Genomic DNA, 22186 nt, shown 5'->3' on the forward strand with positions numbered 1-22186 from the left:
ACTAAGTCTTAAAATAGGGGAGGAGAAAGATAACCCATTCACTTTATCTTATACACTTGGGTGTGTTAATCACATCAAGTATGTGTAATTTAACTAATTATTGTCACTCTCTGGTTTTAAATGATATGAAGGTTTACAGAGTTAAACAAAAGAAAACCAAAGACCTTTAATTAATGGTAATTACAATTTAGACATCTGTGACCATCTCCATAACTTGCTCTCATTAGTGATTACTTTGGCAGAGAAGCCACCGGCATAGCCAGGATTTTTAACACTATTCTTTTGGGTCACAAACCTATTCGAAAAAAATAAAAGCTATGGCTCCTCTTCCTGAAAAATGTACATTCACATACTGACACTGAACTGTTTATACAGTTGTAAGAAACTCACATGCCTCTCTGAAGCCAGTCCGTAGGCCCAGGCCGGAAACTCTGGCCCTAGACTCTGAACCAATCAAGGAAAACAAACATTCTCCTAACCCCTTTGAAACTGAGAAAAGAGAAATGTTGAGACTAGGGACTTTAATATCACAAAAGTCATGTGGAAACCACTGTGGAAACCTCAGTAGACCTGAGGGAGCCAACACGAGGCACGTATCAATTCTAGGTTTCTGTTTAAGGATTAAGGGGAAGGGGACAGACCGGAATGTAAAGGCTGTGAGGCAACGTCAAGGGTTTTATAGTCACAGGATCTGAAATAATTCCATAATAGGCTGCACGTGATGTTGTGATTTAAATTTAAATCGTGCTTCCCCTCTTTCACAAGCCTGGTTATGATCTGTGTAAAAGGCTATTAAGCATTATCACTTTAAATAGATGTCAGGCAGCAAGCAGGAAATGATCTCAATTAGCATGATTCAAAGCTGGATCATACTTTTGACTCTCTTTGAGCCACAGATAAGTCAAACACTTTCCATTAACTTTAAAAAATCAAGAAGCCTAGTCCTGGTGCCCCCAGAGAGGCCAAGCCATGGTTATGGGTCCCTCTGGTAGCCCTAGGGTAGAGAGAGAGATGCAAACTACCTAAGAAAAAAACCCGAGTTTGAAAATCAGAAGAGATGAGGTAAAAGAGAAAGAGAAGCAGCAGCTGTACAGCAGAAGGAACCCAGCACCAGCCTTAGTGTATCTCAGAGTTTCTGGACAGAGATCAACAGTGAATATATTTTTATAAGGTGACCCAGTACACATATAGGACACAATAGTTCGTGAAACTGCACTTACTTATTCCTGTTACTAACAACATGCCGATATTTTCTATTTCATTTATTAAAAAAAAAAAAAAAAAAGGTGAAAATCTGAGAATAATGGGGTTGCAACCTGAAATTCGAAAACATTGCTTTAGATAATGTCACGTTACCAGGTAACACTCTCCAATTGTCTTTGGTCACAACAAGTTTCCGTACCTTGGGAAGACTCGAGAACGTAATTCCTGAACAAAAGTCCTGGTCCCAGCCTGCACTGGTTTGGAGCCATCGTCAATTTCGGTGTAGTCATGCCTGTGCCAGTTCCTCCTCTTTTTCACTGGATTTTCAGATTAGAAAAAGAAAACAGTTTTGGTAACTGGTGATACCATGCACTTTCTAAAAGTTATATTCTATATAATCAGAAATAACAACTGTTTAAGTACAAACACACTTGCTTTTTAATGCATTTCCACGCTGAAGAGGTAAATTTTACTTTGTGTAATGCTGCAATTATAGGCAATTAACTGTGGATTTTTAAAAATCTTTTTATTTCAAAAAAATTTTTAATGAAAGCAACAAATTCAAATTAGCAGGTGGAGTCCATTATAATAGCCACATTTACACATACTATAAAATATCACAATTATTTTAAATCATGACTTTCACTAGACCATTAAGTCATAATATGGTTTTTACGGATCATCCAAGTCATCCTCTCAGGATAGGACCTTTGATCCCACATCAGAAATTTATTCCAACAGCACAGCTCCCTTCTCTTTTATGTCAAGATCTATTCCCAAAATAAGCATGCTTACACTGCCACAAAAGAAGAGCAGGTGGCTACATCATAATTAAAGGAAAACAAGAGGAATGACAGAACAAATAACTTTATGATTAGTTCTAACGCTAAGATCCTGTGATGCTACAGCTCTGGGCGGCTACGATCTTCAAGAGTCACGGCAATCAAAATCAGTAGACTTGGATTTGACTCCTAGTTCAGCCATGACTTACTCCACAACCTTGGGCAAGTCACGGAACACGACTGGGTCCAGTTTTCTCAAGTGGAAATGAAGGCAGGAGGGCTGTGTTTCAAACTGTGTCAAGAAACCCTTGATAAAGCGGAAGATGGAGAAGAGGCCGAAAAGGGAACTCCAGACCTCATTCTGCTTCCACCAGGGCAGCACCACATACATCCCTTTTGTTGCTATCGGTGTAAGATGTCAATTTTCTATCTTTTTTTTTTAAGTTCGAAAATCACTCTTAAGCCTAAAACCTTCATGATTCTGGGAAATGTACTGAAGTCTGCAACCAGCTTAGAATGCATCCAAAAAAAAAAAAAAAAAAAGTGGATACACAAATAGACAGTGGGACAGTTACACAGACCGCAGTAAAGCAAATAATGTAAAATGTTAATAGAGTCCTAGATGGTGAGTTTGGAGGTACTTCCTGCAAAATTCTTTCAACTTTTCCTGTATGTTAGAACAATGTCATAATAAAACATGGGGCGGGGGCAACTCTATGAATCTAAGTTATTTTAAACCTGCACCTTACAAAGATCATAATAATAAAATAATACTGGATCCTCATATGGATAAGAAGTCACACTAAATACCCAATAGGGGAGGAAATAAGTCTTATTCATATCTAAGAGTTTAAAACAAGATTCCCAAGTAATTCGTGGCAGTCAGACCCTCAACATGGAGAAGAATAAATCCCATTTTTTAAAAGTCTCATGAGAAAAACTGAGAATCTTAAAGCAACCTTCCTAGAAAATACCATTTCCTAGTATCCTTCGTGTGTTATTTTTTTCTCATTTAAATCACTTGTAAAATTCAAGGGTGTTTCATTTCAGGCTTCTGTTCTACATATATATAGATTCATAACCCCATTTATTTTCAACTGGGATCATGATATTCATCCTGCTTACCTTTCTTATTCTATCAGGAGCATTTTCTCATTAAATATTCAAAAGCAATTTAAAGGCAGCCTAGAATTTTAAGACGTAGATGTAGATGCATCATTTTATAATCCTTTTTTTGATTCTTAAGCACTTAGCTCATTCTGAATCTTTCTTCAAACAAAGTTAAGATTAATATTCATATACATAAATCTGTTTCCCTCATTAATTCCTCAGGATAAATTCTTAGAAATGCTAGAAGAAAGATTCAATATTATGAAGATACTTGCTACATACTGCAAAACTGCCTCCAGAAAAGTGGTAGGTAACTCATACTCTTACCATAAAAGCAGTAGGTGACTCATATTCTTACCAGTGTACATATAAGCAGCAACCATTTCAAAACCCTGGATCAATAGTGAGCATCATCATTTAAAAAAAGAAAAAGAAAAGGCTGCCCATCTGATAAGTAAACTATGGTATTACATTGTTTTAATTTTCATTTCGGCAGAACAGATTAGAATTAGAACAGATTAGGGACTGGACAGCTATGGGCTCAAACCCCAGCTCTACCAAACAGCTACATGAAAGAGCTGGTTAGATAATATTTTTCTCACATCAAGGTGTTACAAATATCCAAGGAAATGACAGAGGTCAAGTACTTCTTAGCACAGTGTCCGGGGCATCCCATGAGCTGCCAATTACTTCTCTTTCCGTTTAAATAAGCAGTCTTGCATGATGTTAACAGAATGCTATAAATGTCCTGTTAGGCCAACAGGCTTAACACATAAAATCAGCCACTGCAAGAAGCTGGCTGAATATCTGAGGGGAAGGAATATTCTAGCAGTGGTCCTAGGGAGAGAAAATGTTGAGTTTGGCTTCCATGTGCCTGAGGAGCACTGAGGTATGTATTTAAGTATTGGGCTTTTTTGATACTTGCCCTTGAATAGAGTTCCTGATTCCCATTAAAAGGGTCAAGTCTAAATTCACTATACCAAGTGGGTATTATACTGACTAATAGTATCTATAATAAGAATTCCCAGGGAATTCTGAGAAGACAGAAGCCCTAGGTAGCCAGCAAGAGAGGCTTAACAGCAGAGGGAAAGAGGCCAAAAGGGATGACCCAAGTTGAGGGTGGAGGGTAAGGGGGTGGGGAAAATGAGCCTTAGATCAAGATAAAACAAATTACTGGATCTTGGGCATTTTCCCTGTGGGTATTCAGAGCTGGACTCTTGCCCAGAAGATAACCAATGCCTGACCTTATGTTATTCAAGGATGAGAAGCATATAGGCCAGGGCCAGGCAGTAGTCAAGCTTCTCTCTGAAGCATCGTTATTCAAAGTGCAGGTCGTGATCCATTATGGATTGTGAAATCAATTTAGTGAGGATGACAAGCTTTTTAAAAAATTAAATCACACAGGAAAAATAGAAAATAGAGTGCATCACATATCATAGTAACCCACTGGTATTTCATAGAAATTAAAATCAAATTATTTCATTTGGGGATTACATACTTGAATTCTGAACTAAAACTGTTATAAATTTTAGTTCCGTTTCCTTTCTTGAAATAACAACCCAGTATTGGTTACTCCCTCTAAGAATTATACTTGGTCAATAATTATTACAAGTTATATGCCACATACTTCACGGCTACACAAAATAAGAACTTTTAAAAACATTTATGACAATAAACTGGCCAATTACACTAACAATTCTACCAATTTGTTAACCTCAAATTTTATAGTGTGTAACTAATAAATGGATAACCTGTAGATCACAAGGAAATATTTTAATGTATTCTTACAGCTTACATTTCTCAATCTCTTACAAAGAGACTAAACAAATTACTAATATTTCTAACAGATAAGCAAGCAGTCAGTTGCTAGTAAGTTTCTCTTAAGTAATTACTTGCCCACAACTTCAGAAAAAAATTTCTATGAAGAAAAAAATACTAGGAAAAAAGCTGCATTTAAAAAGGTTGGATAGGGGCGCCTGGGTGGCGCAGTCGGTTAAGCGTCCGACTTCAGCCAGGTCACGATCTCGCGGTCCGTGAGTTCGAGCCCCGCGTCAGGCTCTGGGCTGATGGCTCAGAGCCTGGAGCCTGTTTCCGATTCTGTGTCTCCCTCTCTCTCTGCCCCTCCCCCGTTCATGCTCTGTCTCTCTCTGTCCCAAAAATAAATAAAAAAAATAAAATAAAAAAAATAAAAGGTTGGATAGGTTACCTACATCTCACTCAAGTGTGTATCAAAGTATGTTCAGGTAGAGTTTTCTTCCTATTGCAAAATGATTAAGCCTGGTTTTTCCCTCTAGTCTCATGAACACAAAAATGCTAGTTTGTAGCCTACATTTTTTACAAAAGAAAGTTGTAACATCCTTCAAAACCTTTTAAAAGTTATCCCTACTTTCCATCTGCACAATGACCATTAACATTCCAGTCTATTCTTCTGAAGCATCTGTAAAATATCGTTTTGTGTGTGACGCTGGTGCACCCCAGAGGATGTGTGAACTTCCCTGCCTGTGTCCTGCCCCTGGGGCAGAAGAGTGCAGGCAGACACTTGGTCTGGCTTCGGTCTTCCTCAGAATGAGACTGGACGGGGTGTGGTTTCAAGTTGGGCAGGACTCTAGGCCCAAACTGATGACCAAATTCAAAAAACGTAAGTAATATTTTAGCATATTGATGCCCTAATTTTCTCCTAAAAATATAATGCATGTGTGTGCATTAAAGTCTGTCCCAAATATTACTGAAAGGTTTTTTAAATTTACTTATAAAGAGATAAAAGCAGTTGATACCAGTTTCTAGAATTAGCAAATTTTTCACATTTCTCAAATTGAAAACTTTGAATATATGTCCTTGAATTTGGGGGCTTTGCACTGGCAATTAAGAATAATATTTTTTCATTTAATCTTTTTGACTTATGAAATAAGTTATTCCATAATTCAGACAGAAAGTGCATTCTCAGTATCTTCAGAAAAATATTCCCTACAGTTCTTAGTGGATGTAACATAACTATAGTGATGGTATTATTAAAATATTGTCATGTACACATTAAATTATTTTTATTTTTTAATGTTTATTTTCAGAGAGAGAGAAAAAAAAACATGCAAGCGTGAGGGGAGGAGGGGCAGAGAGAGGGGGAAAGAGAGAGAATCTCAAGCAGGCTCTAAGCTGTCAGTGCAGAGCCCGACACAAGGCTCGATCCCATGAACCATGAGATCATGACCTGGCCAAAATCAAGAGTCGGACACTCAACTGACTGAGCCACCCAGGCACCCTGTACACATTAAATTCTAAACTTCAGTTTTTATTTAAGCTTCTAGTACTTACTCAAGGAGGAACCATGTAGAACTGCACAGTTGGGACAGTGATAAAGGTCAATGTCAACAGCATGATGTTCTTCTACACCAACACAGCTAAGATAAAGAAAAATAGAATCAATATGTAAATAAGTTGAAAATATTTACTTAACTATAATAGATGGTTAGAATTTAGCTGCGAAGTGTACAACAACCTCACCAACAAATTTTGTAGATTCCAGAAACATATGTACAAATTTTATTCTCTTCCCTACACACTTGCTAAATAATTATGGGGCAAAAATATGCCCAAATACATGGGAAATGATTCACTATTAACAGTAGAGACATCAGAAATAATATAATTATAAGCCATAAGAGCTCAACCATTATGTAAATGTCACCTAGTGTGGATTCAATGTTTGTGTCCCCCCAAAGTTCACATGCCAAAGCTTTAACCCCTCCACGTGGCTGTATTTGGAGACAGGGCCTCTAAGAAGTAATAAAGACTGAATGGGGTCATAAGGGTGGGGCTTTGATGCAACAGGATCAGTGTCCTTAAAAGAAGAGACACTAGAGAGCTCTCATGCTCTCTTTCTCTTCTCTTCCTCTTCCCTTCCTCCTATATCCTAGCATTCTATTAACCTAGCACTTAGTATTCAGTTAAAAATATGTTTCAAGGGGCGCCTGGGTGGCGCAGTCGGTTAAGCGTCCGACTTCAGCCAGGTCACGATCTCGCGGTCCGTGAGTTCGAGCCCCGCGTCGGGCTCTGGGCTGATGGCTCAGAGCCTGGAGCCTGTTTCCGATTCTGTGTCTCCCTCTCTCTCTGCCCCTCCCCCGTTCATGCTCTGTCTCTCTCTGTCCCAAAAATAAATAAACGTTGAAAAAAAAAAAATATGTTTCAAGAAGGAGGGGGGAGAATGATTCATAGTGAACCAAAACCTGAGAGTTCACCTCCAGCTAACCCACAGCACAGGAAATGCAAAGGACATACTTCTGGAAAATGGGAGATGATCACAGAGAGGTCTGGATGCAAGAAAAAAGTGAAAAGCTAAAAAAAGTAATAAATATATGGGTAAATTTACATGGAGATTCACTACCGAAAATAATGTCATGTGAGATTTAAAAATATATAGAGAACTAAAACACATAACAGCAGCACTTGAGTAAGGAAAGGACAAACGGAGTTACAGGCTCTTCAGGCACTCATCCTGGAAGGACAGGAAAGGTGATGATTAACATCACCTTAAGTTGAGAATGCCTATTAGAATTTCTTGAGAGATGACTAAAGGAACGGAAATAGAAAGTATAGCTTCCAGGGGCCCCTGGGTGGCTCAGTGGGTTAAGTGATTTTGGCTCAGGTCATGATCTTGCAGTTTGTGAGTTTGAGCCCTGCGTCGGGCTCTGTGCTGACAGCTCAGGGCCTGGAGCCTGCTTTGGCTTCTGTGTCTCCCTCCCCTCAGCTCCTCCTCTGCTCACACTCTGTCTCTCTCTCAAAATAAATAAAGATTAAAAAAAAATTTTTTTTCCAAAAAAAAAAAAAAAAAAGTATAGCTTCCACACTAGTACCAAAGCAGAAATAGAATTTATAAGAATTTATTTTTAAAAAATCAATTCAAAAACAGGAGGGGAAAAAAAAGAGGAAAAGAAATAGAGACAGCAAAATAAGATGGAGGTATAAATTAAAATATATCACCTCTGTCATTACATTATATGAAAATGGATTAACCTGTTCCAATTAAAAGCTACAGATTACCTGGCTGGACTTCCCTAGTTATAGGAGACATACATAAAAGAAAGGAATACAGAAAGATTGAAAGTAATAGGATGGACACATAAATACCATGAAAATAGTAATCAAAAGAAAGTACGCTATATTAAAATTAAGCAACACAAAATCTAAAGTAAAAAATATGCGATAAAGCCTAAAATTTTCAGTTCCCCAGGAGGACAATAACAGGAACAACTAACTGTACTGGGAGATTTTGACACCTCTGTCAGTATCTGATGGAATAAGCAGGTCAAACAAGAATCTAAATATACAAGATTTGAACTGCAGGATTAAAAAAAAAAAAAACATGAACTAATGGACATTTATGGAATACTCTACCCAACCTCTCCAGGACACACATTCCTTCAAGCATACATGGACCATTGGTAACAAGCTACCATACACTGGACCACAGTCAAATTCTGAAGGTCTGAAATTAGGAACTCTCTAGCTACACTTCAATTAAGCTAGAAATCAATAACAGAAAGCTAAATGGAAAATCTTCATGTGCTTAGAAATTAAGAAATAAACTGCTAAGTAACCCATAAGTCAACAGATAATGAAACACTGAAATTATCTGGAAGTGAGCACTAACGAAAATGCTACATAACAAAACTTGCGGGATGCAGAATTTATAAACAGAATATACAGTTTTTTTTTAAATATCCCTTACAAAGTAAAGTGTTTTTATTTCTTTTTAAATTTTTTTTAACGTTTATTCATTTTTGAGACAGAGAGAGACAGAGCATGAATGGGGGAGGGTCAGAGAGAGAGGGAGACACAGAACCTGAAACAGGCTCCAGGCTCTGAGCAGTCAGCACAGAGCCTGACGCAGGGCTCGAACTCACGGACTGCAAGATCATGACCTGAGCCAAAGTTGGATGCTCAACCGACTGAGCCACCCAGGTGCCCCAGAAATATACAGTTTTAAGTGCATGCATTAGAAAAGGCTGAAATCAATACACTAATAAGCATCCACCTGAAGAAGTTACAAAAAGAATAGCAAAATAAGCCTTAAAACATAAATAGAAGGAATAAAAAAGCAAAATTGATGACACAGAAAACAAACCATGCAACAGAGCATCGGAGCCAAAAATTCTTTGAAAAGACAAAACTGGGAAAACCTCTAGCAAGTTTAAGAAAAACAGGTGACACGAATAACCAATAGTGGGAATGAAAAGAGGTAGAAACTAGATTCTTATAGACATTAAAGGTAAAAGAGAGTATTATGAACAACTTTATGCTGAGAGACTAGAAAATATAGGTAAGACAGACAAACCTGAATCACAAGGAAATAGAATATGTGAATAGTCCTGTAACTGTTACTTAGTAATTTTTAAAATTGTCCCACCAAAAAAAAAAAAAAAAAAAAAAAAAATCCCAGTCCCAGATGGCCTCACAAGAAAATTCTACCAAATACTCAAAGAGTAAATAATTCTTGCACTAGAGGAGCATCTGGGTTGCTTAGTCAGTTAAGCACTGGATTCTTGATTTCAGCTCAGATCATGATCTCAGGGTTGGTGAGATCAAGCCCCGCATAGGGCTCTGCATTGACAGTGCAAGCCTGCTGGGGATTTTCTCTCCCTCTCTCTCTCTCTGCTCCTCCCGCGCATGTGCACCCACATACTGTCTTGCTCTCAAACTTGTTTTTTAATTTTCTTTAATGTTTATTTATTTTTGAGAGAGAGAGAGAGAGAGAGAGGCAGAAAGAGAGCCACACACAGAATCCAAAGCAAGCTCCAGGCTCCGAGCTGTCAGCACAGAGCCCAATGTGGGGATTGAACTCAAGAACCTCAAGATCATGACCTGAGCCAAAGTCGGGCACTTAATCAACTGAGTCACCCAGGCGCCCCAAACAAACTTTTTTTGTTGTTTTATTTTATTTACTTTGAGAGAGTCTGTGACAGCAGGCAAGGGGCAGAGAGAGGGGGAGAGAGAGGGAGAGGGAATGGGGGAGAGGGTGGGGGAGAAATGGGGTGGGGAGGGGAAGGGAGAGAGAATCCCAAGCAGACTCCACCATGCTAGTGCAGAGCCCTATACGGGGCTTGATCTCACCAACCATGAGATCATGATCTGAGCCGAAATCAAGAGTCCCACACTTAACCAACTGAGCCATCCAGGCACCCCCCAAAATAAATAAATTTAAAAAAAAAAAAACTTGCACCAGAGGGTAGGACAAAAAGCCTTACTCCCTACCTCATCTAAGGATAGCATAACTTGATACTAAAACTTAGGATGATACAAGAAAGGAAAATTACAAACCACTCTCATTTATGAGAAAACATACAAATACCAAGTTTGGCCTATCTCAGGAATGCAAGGTGGTTTTAACACTAAATATTTTAATCAGCGAAATGTGCTACATTAAACAGATTAAAAGAAAAAACTTATGACCATTTAAAAAAATGCAAGACAAGTTCTCAACAAAATTCAACATTTACTTATGATTAGAAAGCAAACAAAACCTCTAAGAAAATCAAGACTAGAAGGATACTTCCATAATCTGTTAAAGGATACTTCTAAAAAATTCTATGCAAATAACATGAAATTGGCCCGAGATTAAGAACAAAAGAAGAATGTCTGAGCTTACCAGTTCTAGTGAACATTAGCTGGTGCAATAAAATAAGGTTAAAAGGTTTAAGAATTAGAAAAGAAAAAAAAGCTACCATTTGCAAATACTACGGTTACATATGCAGAAAACTCAAAAGAACCTATACATAAACGATAAGAATCAATAAGAAGGTTGCTAGATATGTTATCAGCACATAAAAAGCAATCACATTTCCATATACAAACAATATAAAGCTAAACAATGAAATAAAACACCACATAGATGCCCCCAAAATTAAAATGTTTTAAGGATAAAATTCTATCTTATTTTTACAACCACCTAAAAAAATTAAGCAACAAAAACTTTGAAATGTAGCAATCTAACGACCATAGCAAAATATCAAAAAAAATTTTAGAGATCTCTGAATACCCACAAACAAGCCTACTTTCATGTGTGAACTCCATCCAGTACATCTGCTACCATAAAGTCATTGAGACTCTGAGTAGAGCTCGCTGTAATCAAGACAAAAAAGTTAGAACCAGCTGTCAAAAATAACACGACAGGGGCGCCTGGGTGGCTCAGTCGGTTGAGCATCCGACTTAGGCTCAGGTCGTGATCTCACCATGAGTTCAAGCCCCATGTCGGGCTCTTTGCTGACAGCTCAGAGCCTGGAGCCTGCTTCGGATTCTGTGTCTCCCTCTGTCTCTGTCCCTCCCCTACTCCCGCTCTGTCTCTCTCTTTCTCAAAAACATAAATTAAAAAAATAAATAAATAACATGACATTGCCATTCAAACACTCAATCCATGTACCTTAATCAGGTAAGTGCAATTTACTTTTGAGCAGACTGAAAATTGCTTTATTTTTTTTTTTTTTTGTCCAATTTAGATTTATTTATTTCCATAGAAAGCAAAAGGTGAATACGCCAATTGTTTAAAAAGCTTTTTTTTTTTTTTTTTAAAGAGAGAGAGTGTGTGAGCAGGGGAGAGGGAGAGAGGGAGGGAGAGACAATCTTAAGCAGGTTCCACACTCAGCACAGAGCCCGGCGCAGGGCTTGATTCCACGACCCTGGGACAATGACCCGAGCCAAAATCAAGAGTCAAACCCTCAAGCGACTGAGCTACCCAGGTGTCCCTATAAAGCTTTTTTTTTTTTTTTTAACTGAAAGACTATAAATTTCCACTTCAATAAAATAAACCCTATGTAAAATTTTCTACGTATTTATGTATCATGTCCTGGGCCCATGGTTTCTTATACCCAAAAAGGTTTCTATAACCCAAAGAAAAGGCTAAAATTCATTGGATGGAGGATCCAAACTTCCAAATTTCAAAACTTACATACAAAACTACAGCAATCAAGACTGTGTGGTAGGAGCGTAAGGACAGACACACAGATCAGTGCAACAGACTTGAGAACCCAGAAATAAAGCCTTACTTTTAGGATCAACTAATTTTCGACGACAATGACAAAACCATTCAATGGGGAAAGAATAGTCTTTTCAACAAATGCTCCTGAAATGAACAAAGACGCAAAAGAATGCATTGGGACCTCACCATATACATATACCAAAATTAACTCCAATGGATCATACACCTAAATGTAAAATTAAAACTATAAAACTCTTCAAATAAAGCAGAGGAGTAAATCTTCATGCCTTGAATCCAACCCCACACGCACACGGAACAAAGGAAAAAATTGATAAATTGGACATCACACTATAGCCTGAAGGCTTCGGTTTTCTCAGCTTAGTCTGGTGTGAGATAATCAGCTGAGTGTGGACAGTGTGAGAAAAGAAAGGCGTGAGGCGTGAGGAGCTAGGGAAGAAAGTATAAAATTGCTGACCTGAAGAGGGAAAGACCAAGAAACACGGTCACACTGCCAGGCAGTGTTGAGAGTCCACCTGAGGTCTGTGACCACAAATTCCAAGTAAAACCACTTCTGCCCATGTGTGCGATGTTTTTTCAGCAGTGTTCAACACAGGCCCAAAGAAGGAGAGTGGGTCTGTCCAGAGCTGGGGTTTTGTGGACAAAGACCGGAAAGAGAGGTGACGGTATTTCCAAGGAAGTTAACATAATGATGGACGCTGCAGTGTGAGCTGGACAAAAGGGGCATGAAGACGGGAAAAGGTAGTGAAAGTGAAAAAATGGTCAGATGGTCTGAGGCGTCTCAGTGTGGTCCTATGTGCCTCAGCGGAGGCCTTGAGCAAGCGATCCGCGAGGGGCAGAGGTTATGCTCAAGTAGCGGAACGTTTAGAGCTTGAAACATCCAAGGAAGCAGATTCTCTGACAGTGCTACGGGCAGTAGCAGCGTGCTGAGATGCAGCAGAGAAGCAAGGGAGATGGGGGAGAGCTCTCTCTGTATCCAGTCAGAGCTCCAAACCAAGCCTCGAAAGGGAGGTTCATGAGGTGCCGGCAGTAGAGGCTACACTCCAACCAGAACAGAAACTCAAAGGCACAGAAGCCAACTTGACACTTCCAGAAACTCAGATTTGTCAGGTCATACCTCGACTATGGCCACATTCCTCTTAAATAGTGACGGTTACACCAAATTAAGTAAGAAAATAATGTCCTGGAAAATCTAACTCAACATATAACACAAACTCATCTATCAATAGCTAAGATACATAAATAAGGGTGACTCCCACAAGGCTTAGGGAAGAAGATAGGGCCATTTGAACTAATTTAGGACCCTTTAGGCAAAATTTAGCTAATAATCCCCAAAGATCCCTAGTTCCTCTCTCCAGCTTCTACTCTTCACCCCCCTCCCCAATATAATCTCTTACACTAAAATGTCAGTGATGTTTTCAGGTTTTGACAATTCTCATCAACTAGCAAAACATTTTCACCAGCATTGATTTTAAAATTTCAGAACCTGGAGTACCTGGGTGGCTCAGTCGGTTAAGCGTCTGACTTTAGCTCAGGTCATGATCTCGCGGTTCCTGAGTTCGAGCCCTGCATCAGGCTCTGTGCTGACAGCTCAGAACCTGGAGCTTGCTTTGGATTCTGTGTCTCCCTCTCTCTCTCTCTGCCCCTCCCCCATTCACATGTCTCTCTCTCTCTCAAAAATAAACATTTAAAATTTTTTTTTCTCAGAGTCTAAGAATTTTAAGTTTCTATCAAGATAAAAACTAAAAATAAACCAAAACATTATAAGTGGCATTTTACTGAAGAACCTCTCACTACCTTATGTGCCCTCATGATTATCAAGCAAGCTAAATGTCTGCATGAGGTGAAGCTATACTGTCTTCCACTATGTGTCTGATCTACTAACTCCTACCTGTGCTTCAAACTTGGTTCAGAAATCACCACTTTGTGGACCATCACTGCCTGCCTGACTCCAATCACAGCTGACAACTGAGTTAGGTTTTCTTGTTCCTTTCTATAGCTTCTGTTATAAAGTTCAGAATATATCTTTTACCAATTTGGATTGTAATGGTTTCACAGGCCATATTTCCAGTAAATTATGAGCTCTGTCAAAAAAATAAATAAATATAAATAAAATTTAAAAAATTTTTTTTAATTTCAGAACTTTATAGTAAATTTGGTACACTATTTTTTTTACTAAAGCAGTAAGTTGGTAAATTATTTAAATCTCTTTAATCATATAAAATATCATTTTAAAAAATCAAATTAAACACAAATAAGTGTTCCCAGGGTACCAGGGTGGCTCAGTTCGTTAAGCATCTGACTCCAGCTCAGGTCATACATGATCTCATAGTTTGTGAGTTTACGCCCCATGTCAGGCTCTGTGCTGACAGCTCAGAGCCTGGAGCCTGCTTCGGATTCTGTGTCTCCCTCTCTCCCTGCCCCTCCCCTGCTTGCACTGCTCTCTCTCTCTCTCTCTCTCTCTCTCTCTCTCAAAAATAAACAAACATTAAAAAAAATTTTTTTTTTAATTAAATGTTCCCAAACCAAGAAGGTTATTTCAGATCTCTGAAGGGCAGTAAAAGGAACTACTACATACATTTCAGTTTCTTTCCCAGAGGAGGGATAACTTTTCCCACTTCTTACCCTACATGAAGAGAATTCTAGAATCACTACAGCTTTAACAGGTATGTTAAAAGCAAATAGAGTAGGACACACAAAATGCAGAATTCTGAAAGCAAATTTTGTAAGAATCACTGTCAACCCTTTAGTCTCTCCATTTATTTCTCTTATAAAACTTTCCTTCATATACAAATCGCCCTTTTTCCTAACAGCAAAACGTTAAATGTTTATTAGACTAGTGTGTGTATGTGTTGAGGGTGGTTTTCTATAGGGGTGACAATCTGACCTTTGCTGAATAGCTTCCATCTATAGAAGAACAGCCCTATTGCCATTTGGTGAGTGGGACAGTGACAATTTTAGCACTTTCTATTGTCTTAATCTTCTGAAATTGTTGCTTAGCTGGCTTTTTTTTTTTTTTGGACCCTTGACAAGAACAGAATTGAATTAATGACTAACCAGAATTCCGTAGGATCTGCCACGCATTCTCTTTTTTCCTCTTAGATAAAGCTCCCATTTATATTCTCTACTCTTGTGGTTGGAAGGGTGGGTGGCCAAATTCTTTAAGATCTTACTGTCCTGTGGACTTCATTAGATATTATTCCTCTTGCTTCAAATTCTCTCTCCATTCTTCACCAAGCAGTCCACACTACCTAGTCTTCAAAGACTCAACTCAAATTCCAACTTCTCGGTGAAACTTCACTGGATCACCCCACAGAAAGTCCTTCAACATTTTATTGCTACATTTTCACACTTTGATATTGAGCTATTTTACATACTCTATTTCCTGAGTTGAGCTCAAGATTTCTCCTGGCTAAGTACAGTGTCCCCACACCACCATGATCCCAGCAAATTTCTACTGATTATTAACTATGCAGAATACCTATCTGAAAACTAATACGTTGTGTTAAAGTTATAAGCAACTTTTTTTTAAGTTTATTCAGCTTGGGGTGTCTGCCTGGGTGGCTTGGTAGGTTAAGTGCCCGACTCTTGATCTCAGCTCAGGTCTTGATCTCAGGGTTCTGAGTTCAAGCACCACATTGGGCCCCACACTGGACATGGAGCCTACTTAAAAAAAAAAAAAAAAAAAAAAAAAAAAAAGTCCATCCAGCTTTAATTTTTTTTTAAGAATTTGGTACAATAACTAAAGGCATCAAACAGTTGGTAAAAAAGGGAAAGATCTTTCAACATATGAATTAGATTTTTCATCCTTTCTTGGATGATAGAAGGCTCTAGTAAAGAAATTCATTCATTTAAAATTTTCCTTCCTTACAAAAGTTTTAACCTGTGTATCAAAACTCCACCTTCTCACCCAAAGCACCACACTACTGGACTACGACCTCCAAAGCCCCACACTATCATCAAAGAGGCTGGGAAGTAGCCTTTGAAGTGAATGACCTCCAGGAACATAGAAGATAGTTTATAACCCGCCTTCATATTTTCTTTTAGATTCTAACTCTGAGGTCAGTGGGCTCATGGGACAGCGATAAGCCAGGCAATATCTACCCGGCCCAGGTCCTTGCCACAAGATAAACAAGTGTGGACTAGCTTCAGTGAGATGCACGGATTTTGGAATTAGAAAGGCTTGGTTTGATTTTAGCTCTCAGAGTTTTGACTCTGAGCAAGTTTCTTAATCTCTCTGGGCAGGAGTTCCCCTAGGATCAAATAGAACAAGGTGTGTAAACACGTAAGGCACAGGGCTTGGCAAATAGTAAGCAATGGCACTGTAAATATTTTAAGTAATAAATGGTAGCCATTAATATTATTACATTTCTATCAGAGAGCGGTCATAGCTAGTATAGCTTTGGGTTTATTTATGAGGTTTGAGCGTAAGCAGGAAACTTGGCTTAATATTTTTTCTTCCCGATGTCTCTTCAGAGAACACTTAGATATTCCAATGGCCATTCTTTAAGGGGGTGAGGGGAGATACTTTGTTTTCAATTTCTGATTGATTTTGATGGTTGCATTGTCTGGACTCAGTCAGCCTATATTAGAATCCTGGCTACTCCACTTAAGTAGTTGTGCGACTTGGAGCAACTGACTCTGCCTGTTTTTGTCTTATTTGTAAAGATGGAGATAATGACACTTGTTTCCCTCTTAGAGCTAATAATAAAATATACATAAAATGCTTAGAATGAAACTGCAGAACATTAGTTTTGCTGGTCCAAAAACTTTATTTTGCTAACTAGCATTGGCTTGATAGGCTGACATTCTTACTAAAAGTACAAGGATGCCAATAGGCATTTTTTTTCTTTCTTTTCTCTCTTTCTCTCTTTCTCTCTCTCTCTCTCTTTCTTTCTTTCTTTCTTTCTTTCTTTCTTTCTTTCTTTCTTTCTTTCTTTCGAGAGGGAGAGAGAGAATTGGTGTGGAGCCCAATGGGGGGGCTCAATCCCACAACTCTGGGATCATGACCTGAGCCGAAATCAAGAGTCTGATGCTCAACCAACTGAGCCACCCAGGTGCCCCAGGCACTTTCATTTTTAAATTACATTTTGTGCAGTGTGTTAACCCTGAGATTATTAACAGATATCAGCTAAAGTAAAAATTTATAATTTGCACATATGAAATTCAAAATGGTAATTTATGATTAAATCTGTGGTTCAGAAAAAGCCCAACTTCTATTATTTTCTTGCTGACATGTAAAGCTATTTTCATAAGATTAAGTGCTTTTCTTTATAAGTCAAGTATGGCATATTTCAACTGCTGGGGAGATTTTATTTTTGACATATTAAAGCTATTTATTGGCATATTATGTGCTTCACTATATTTAACGAGGGTTTTGAATGAAGTGCATACTATGAACCAAATTCCTTCAGTTCATAATAATCTCAGAAAATGAGACACTTTTTCTACCTCAAACAGCTGGCTTATGCTTCCAACTGTTCCAGGGCTTCCCAACTTATTTCCAACCAGCTGAATGAGAACATCTATGTTACTGAAGAACAGAACGAAGAACACGAGAGAAAAACAAGGGGGGGTTGAAGAACCAACAGGTGTGCTCGCTGGTACAAAATGCACCCCTTAAAAGCCGAACATTCTGTTAACAACCTTCTAACAAAATTTGTTCCAAGGTAAATTTGTGAAACCTATCGAATACATCGAATACATTTTAAATGCTGACACACTGCACTGTTTGCTTCTTGAGTGCCAAAAACACGTTCCTTCTGCCTGTCACTGCCTGACATCTAAGTACCGAGTAGGCAATGTAAATGGTAAATGGATGAAATGGATCTTGACAAATAAACTGTTCTCTCACGAAGGTAATAATTTCTATTAAAATGTTCTAAAGAAAGAAAAGGTGTTTAAAATTTCCGAAATACCCAAAGAGCGAAACATATTTGCCTTTCACCAGTCTGTGGCCATTCCACTAGCCATTCCACTTCTTGGGCTAATAGTCTTGCTTCTCTTTGGCGAACTACTTTCTGCCTGTCTGGCTCTGTATAAGGTATGTCTGCAGAGACTAAGGGAAGCTATAATGCAAACAATGCCCAGCGGATCCACTATTTGAGGATCTGCTATTTCATGGAGCTAGACTATACTGCACTTCTATTTGTAACCAGTGAAACAGCGAATGAACGAATAAACGCCATCCCGAAGCAAATATGATGTGAACATGTAAGAACTTTGTAAATTATTTGGGGGGGGAGAAAAAACTTGCCATGTCAATAAAGGATAAACATTAGCAATTTCATAAAGGTTTGCTTGGCAATTTTCTTAAGTTAATAAAGGAAGGAATTTAAAAGTATGTTATCAGTATGCGTATCAGTATATAATGCCTTATATATTTTATATATATTATAATGCCTTATACATTATATGTATATAATATATATAGTACATATAATACTACTGCCTTAATGTATTTTTGACTGACAAATTTTACCTAATAACCATATCAAGTAAACATGTAAAAACTTGTTCTAAAGCAACCTGAATCTAGAAGTACACAAAATGTTTGCTGAGTCTAGTTCCTTGCTGTGGAATGCAAGATTTAAAGCATTAACATTTCAAGAAAACTTTTCCTAACCTCCTTTAACATTCAGACTATCTGTGGCTCCCAAACCTGGCTGTACAATAGAATCCCCCGTAGGGTTTTTATAAGCTGCTAGGAGGCAGCCTTTCAAAAGACTGAGGCAGCTCTGTGGGGAGAGACAGAGAAAAAGATCTTTAAGATATGCTGGAAAGAAACAAAAGCCAGGTGCAGATTTGTATAATATGCCCCACCCGGCCAACCAACCACACATGCATGTTTGCAAATGCATGCAGAGTATAAGTCTGTAACAATATGCAAAAAGTTGGTACAAGTGATTGCCTCTGGGAAAGAAATCAGAATGGATGCAGAATGGAAAGAGAGAATTGCTTTTTACCATATAACTTTCTAAATCTTTTGTGCTGTGCATTGCTTATTTTTCATTCTTTAACGTTTTTATCCATTTTTGAGAGACAGAGGTGGGGCAGAGAGAGAGAGAGAGAGAGAGAGAGAGTGAGGGAGACACAATCTGAAGCAGGCTCCAAGCTCTGAGCTCTCAGCACAGAGCCTGATGCGGGGCTCAAACTGCGAGATCATGACATGAGTTGGATGCTTCATCGACTAAGCTACCCAAGCGCCCGCGCATTGCTTATTTTTAAAAACGAAAAACATATTCTTGAGCCCCACCTTAGATCTACAGGGAAAAGCTAATGGGTGGGGCCCAATAACCTTTATTGTTAACAAGTTCCCCAGGTGGTTCTTTTGCAGCCAGTTCAGAGCAATCCTCAGCAATGGTATCTGAGGAACTGCGGATGTAAAATCCTGGCAGGGAGGCCAGGGCAGTACCTTATTCACAGTTGTTTGTCAAGACGATGGTAAGATGGAGAGGCAGGTATGGTAGAGCACTTCAGGGACAGGTTTTTCTCCCTTCATAAAAGAGAAGGCCACGTGACAAAAAGATTGCTTTTGACCCCTTCCTTCCCTCCTGCTTTGGATGCTCTTAAGAAGACCTTTGCCAGCTATCTTGCAACCATGTGGTGACAAGCCCGAAGACAGGTGTCAGCATACCGGGGAGGTAAAATAACAGTTTTCCTTCACATGGTAACTGAAATCTGTGCGTTATCAGAACCTTGCTAAGTGAAGACTGCACACACAGCAGTCTCCAAAAGAGCATGTCTTAACTGTCCCATAGGAGGTAAGGTTCCTCACAAAACGATTCCATAGTCAAATAAGACTGCCTAAGAGGCAAGATACAGCCTATCACCACCCCAGCCATCTGTGTGTCCTCCGGGTCAGACTACCTGTGAGCCAGCACTACCCTCATTCACCAGGCAGAGCTTCTGCATTCCAAGCTACTATCCAGCGTCACGAGCACACTTTAAAAATTCTAACCTTTCCTGCCAGACCTATTGAAACGGTAACTGCCAAATCCCTCGGCATAGCTTGATTCCATTCCTGGCCGGGCTCATCCTGTCACAAGTGTAGCACAATGACAGAGTGGGCAATTTAAGAAGACTCGTTGTCTGATTCCACTTGAAATCTTACATTTCTCTCCAGTTAAGAAAACACAGTAAAACAGGAGCAGAATGTAAGAGCTAGCAGGAAAGTATAGCAAGTTAGGAGATGAAACACTACCAATAAATACCACCGGTCTGAGGCAATTTAGTGCACAAACGGTCCAACACATGCCAGCAGCCCATGCGGCACAGCAAACCAAGGTCCGTGATGCTTAGTCATCAAAATTCAATAGTGCAGTATTCTCTAGTAGGGCATAATATGCCCACCAAAATCCTTCTAAAAATAATTGACATATGGGGAATTTTATCTCCAGAGCAACTTTTCTGAGGACATTCAACTACATTTCACAAGGAGAATCTTCAGTTATAGGGAAATTTTATTCCAGTAGACCACATCATTCCTCAAAGATAGCAAAACGGCTGCTAGTTTTTATATGGTAATTAATCTGTGAAATGTTAACACTTGATTGCAACTGGACCCGTGCCAAAGGTTATTTACCACTACAGAATATTTCTAGCATTTTGAAAAAGGGATTCAGAAAGGATAAAGAAAGGGAGAAATAAATTAAAACAGTAGCAAACAACTTCAAAGTCAAATCTTATCACACAAGACATCTTTTTAAGGTAGCAGGACCAGAAAACTATTCAATGAGGTAAGTAAGTGGCTTTCGTGTTGTACTTTGCAGGTAACTTTCCCAGTGCATCTGCACACAGATGAAAGTAAATGAAAGCACACTTATTATACAGGCATTAATACACAAATATGACCATCAGGTAAAAAATCTGTTACTATTTATCTTTTATAAATTTTTCTTCAATGTTTATCTATTTTTGAGAGACAAAGAATGAGCAGGGGAGGGGCAGAAAGAGAGGGGGGCATAGAATCCAAAGCAAGCTCCAGGCTCTGAGCTGTCAGCACAGAGCCCGGTGCGGGGCTCCAACTCATGAACTGTGAGATCATGACCTGAGTCGAAGTTGGATGCTTAACCGACTGAGTCACCCAGGCGCCCCTGTTATTTACTATTTAATAAAGGGAATCCAAACTCTACTTTCAAACCCAGTATCTCTCATTTATGACCTTTCTTCTCATTAATAATTTTCTACAGCTTTGGGTGGGAGTCTCCCAAAAGCAGATCCTGATACACAAACCTGAATGCAGATGTTCACATGGCAGTGATCGCAGGAAGCACTAGCAGAGGAGTGTAAAAGTGGGACAGTGCAAACCCTAATGAGCATTCACCCCTTTCGGGACAGCTGGAAGACTGTGTAGTAGGGACATGGTCCCATCCAAAGGAAGAGAAAGCAAGGTTATTTATCCAGTCTCCCAACAGACAATGGTGATGGCTATCCTCCGGGCATTAACTTCCCACCATTTCCAGCCTATTTCAAATGCAAGGTGCTGAGCTCCTACAGCTGGAAAAGTCCTCAGGCCAAGTCTCAAGTGCTTTCAGCAAGAAGTCTTCAAGAGATAAAGACAGAGGGGCGCCTGGGTGGCTCAGTCGGTTAAGCATCTGACTCCTGATTTCAGCGCAGGCCATGATCTCATGGTTTGTGAGTTTGAGCCCGGTGTAGGGCTCCACCAGTGTGGAGCCTGCTTGGGATTCGCTCTCTTGCCGGTGCGCTCTCGCGTGCGCGCGCTCTCTCTCTCTCTCTGTCCCAAAATAAATAAACTTAAAAAATTAAGAAAAAAAAAAGGGAGATAAAGACAAACAGAAATAGACTGAAACACAGAGCGCCAGGGGAAACAAGGGTAGTGCTCCTACAGAGCCTGCTACACATGCAAAATTCCAGTCTAGTCACACTAGTGTGCGCGCCTACTTGTTCATTCTTGGTACGTGTATGCTCATCTCAATACTCATTGAGTTCTTCCCCCTTCTCCCTATTATTCCTCCATTTTCTCGGGGACAAATGCTGAACAAGTATATATGTAAAATATAATAAAGTTATCATAAGTAACTAGGTATAAATTAAGTAAAAGACACTAATGTGTAATACTAATATTAATTACTCAAGCAATATGCAA

At 39.1% G+C, this 22186-nt stretch overlaps 1 protein-coding gene and 1 long non-coding RNA gene across 2 annotated transcripts in view; one reads left to right on the forward strand and one right to left on the reverse strand.

The window, feature by feature from the left end:
• Positions 1-22186, reverse strand: part of KDM7A (lysine demethylase 7A) — an 82714-nt gene that overhangs the window by 40489 nt on the left and 20039 nt on the right. The window contains exons 2-3 of the mRNA XM_045495860.1: positions 6405-6490; positions 1403-1520 (exon numbers count right to left, since the gene is read on the reverse strand). Coding sequence (XP_045351816.1) covers positions 1403-1520; positions 6405-6490 — 204 coding nt within the window. The remainder of the gene's footprint in view (positions 1-1402; positions 1521-6404; positions 6491-22186) is intronic.
• On the forward strand, positions 5005-5490 carry LOC123606956. Its single transcript, XR_006716583.1, has 2 exons — positions 5005-5056; positions 5288-5490. It is a non-coding gene; the product is annotated as an uncharacterized LOC123606956 (long non-coding RNA).

The sequence above is a fragment of the Leopardus geoffroyi genome, chromosome A2 (genome assembly GCF_018350155.1).
Source record: "Leopardus geoffroyi isolate Oge1 chromosome A2, O.geoffroyi_Oge1_pat1.0, whole genome shotgun sequence".
Lineage (NCBI taxonomy): Eukaryota > Metazoa > Chordata > Mammalia > Carnivora > Felidae > Leopardus > Leopardus geoffroyi.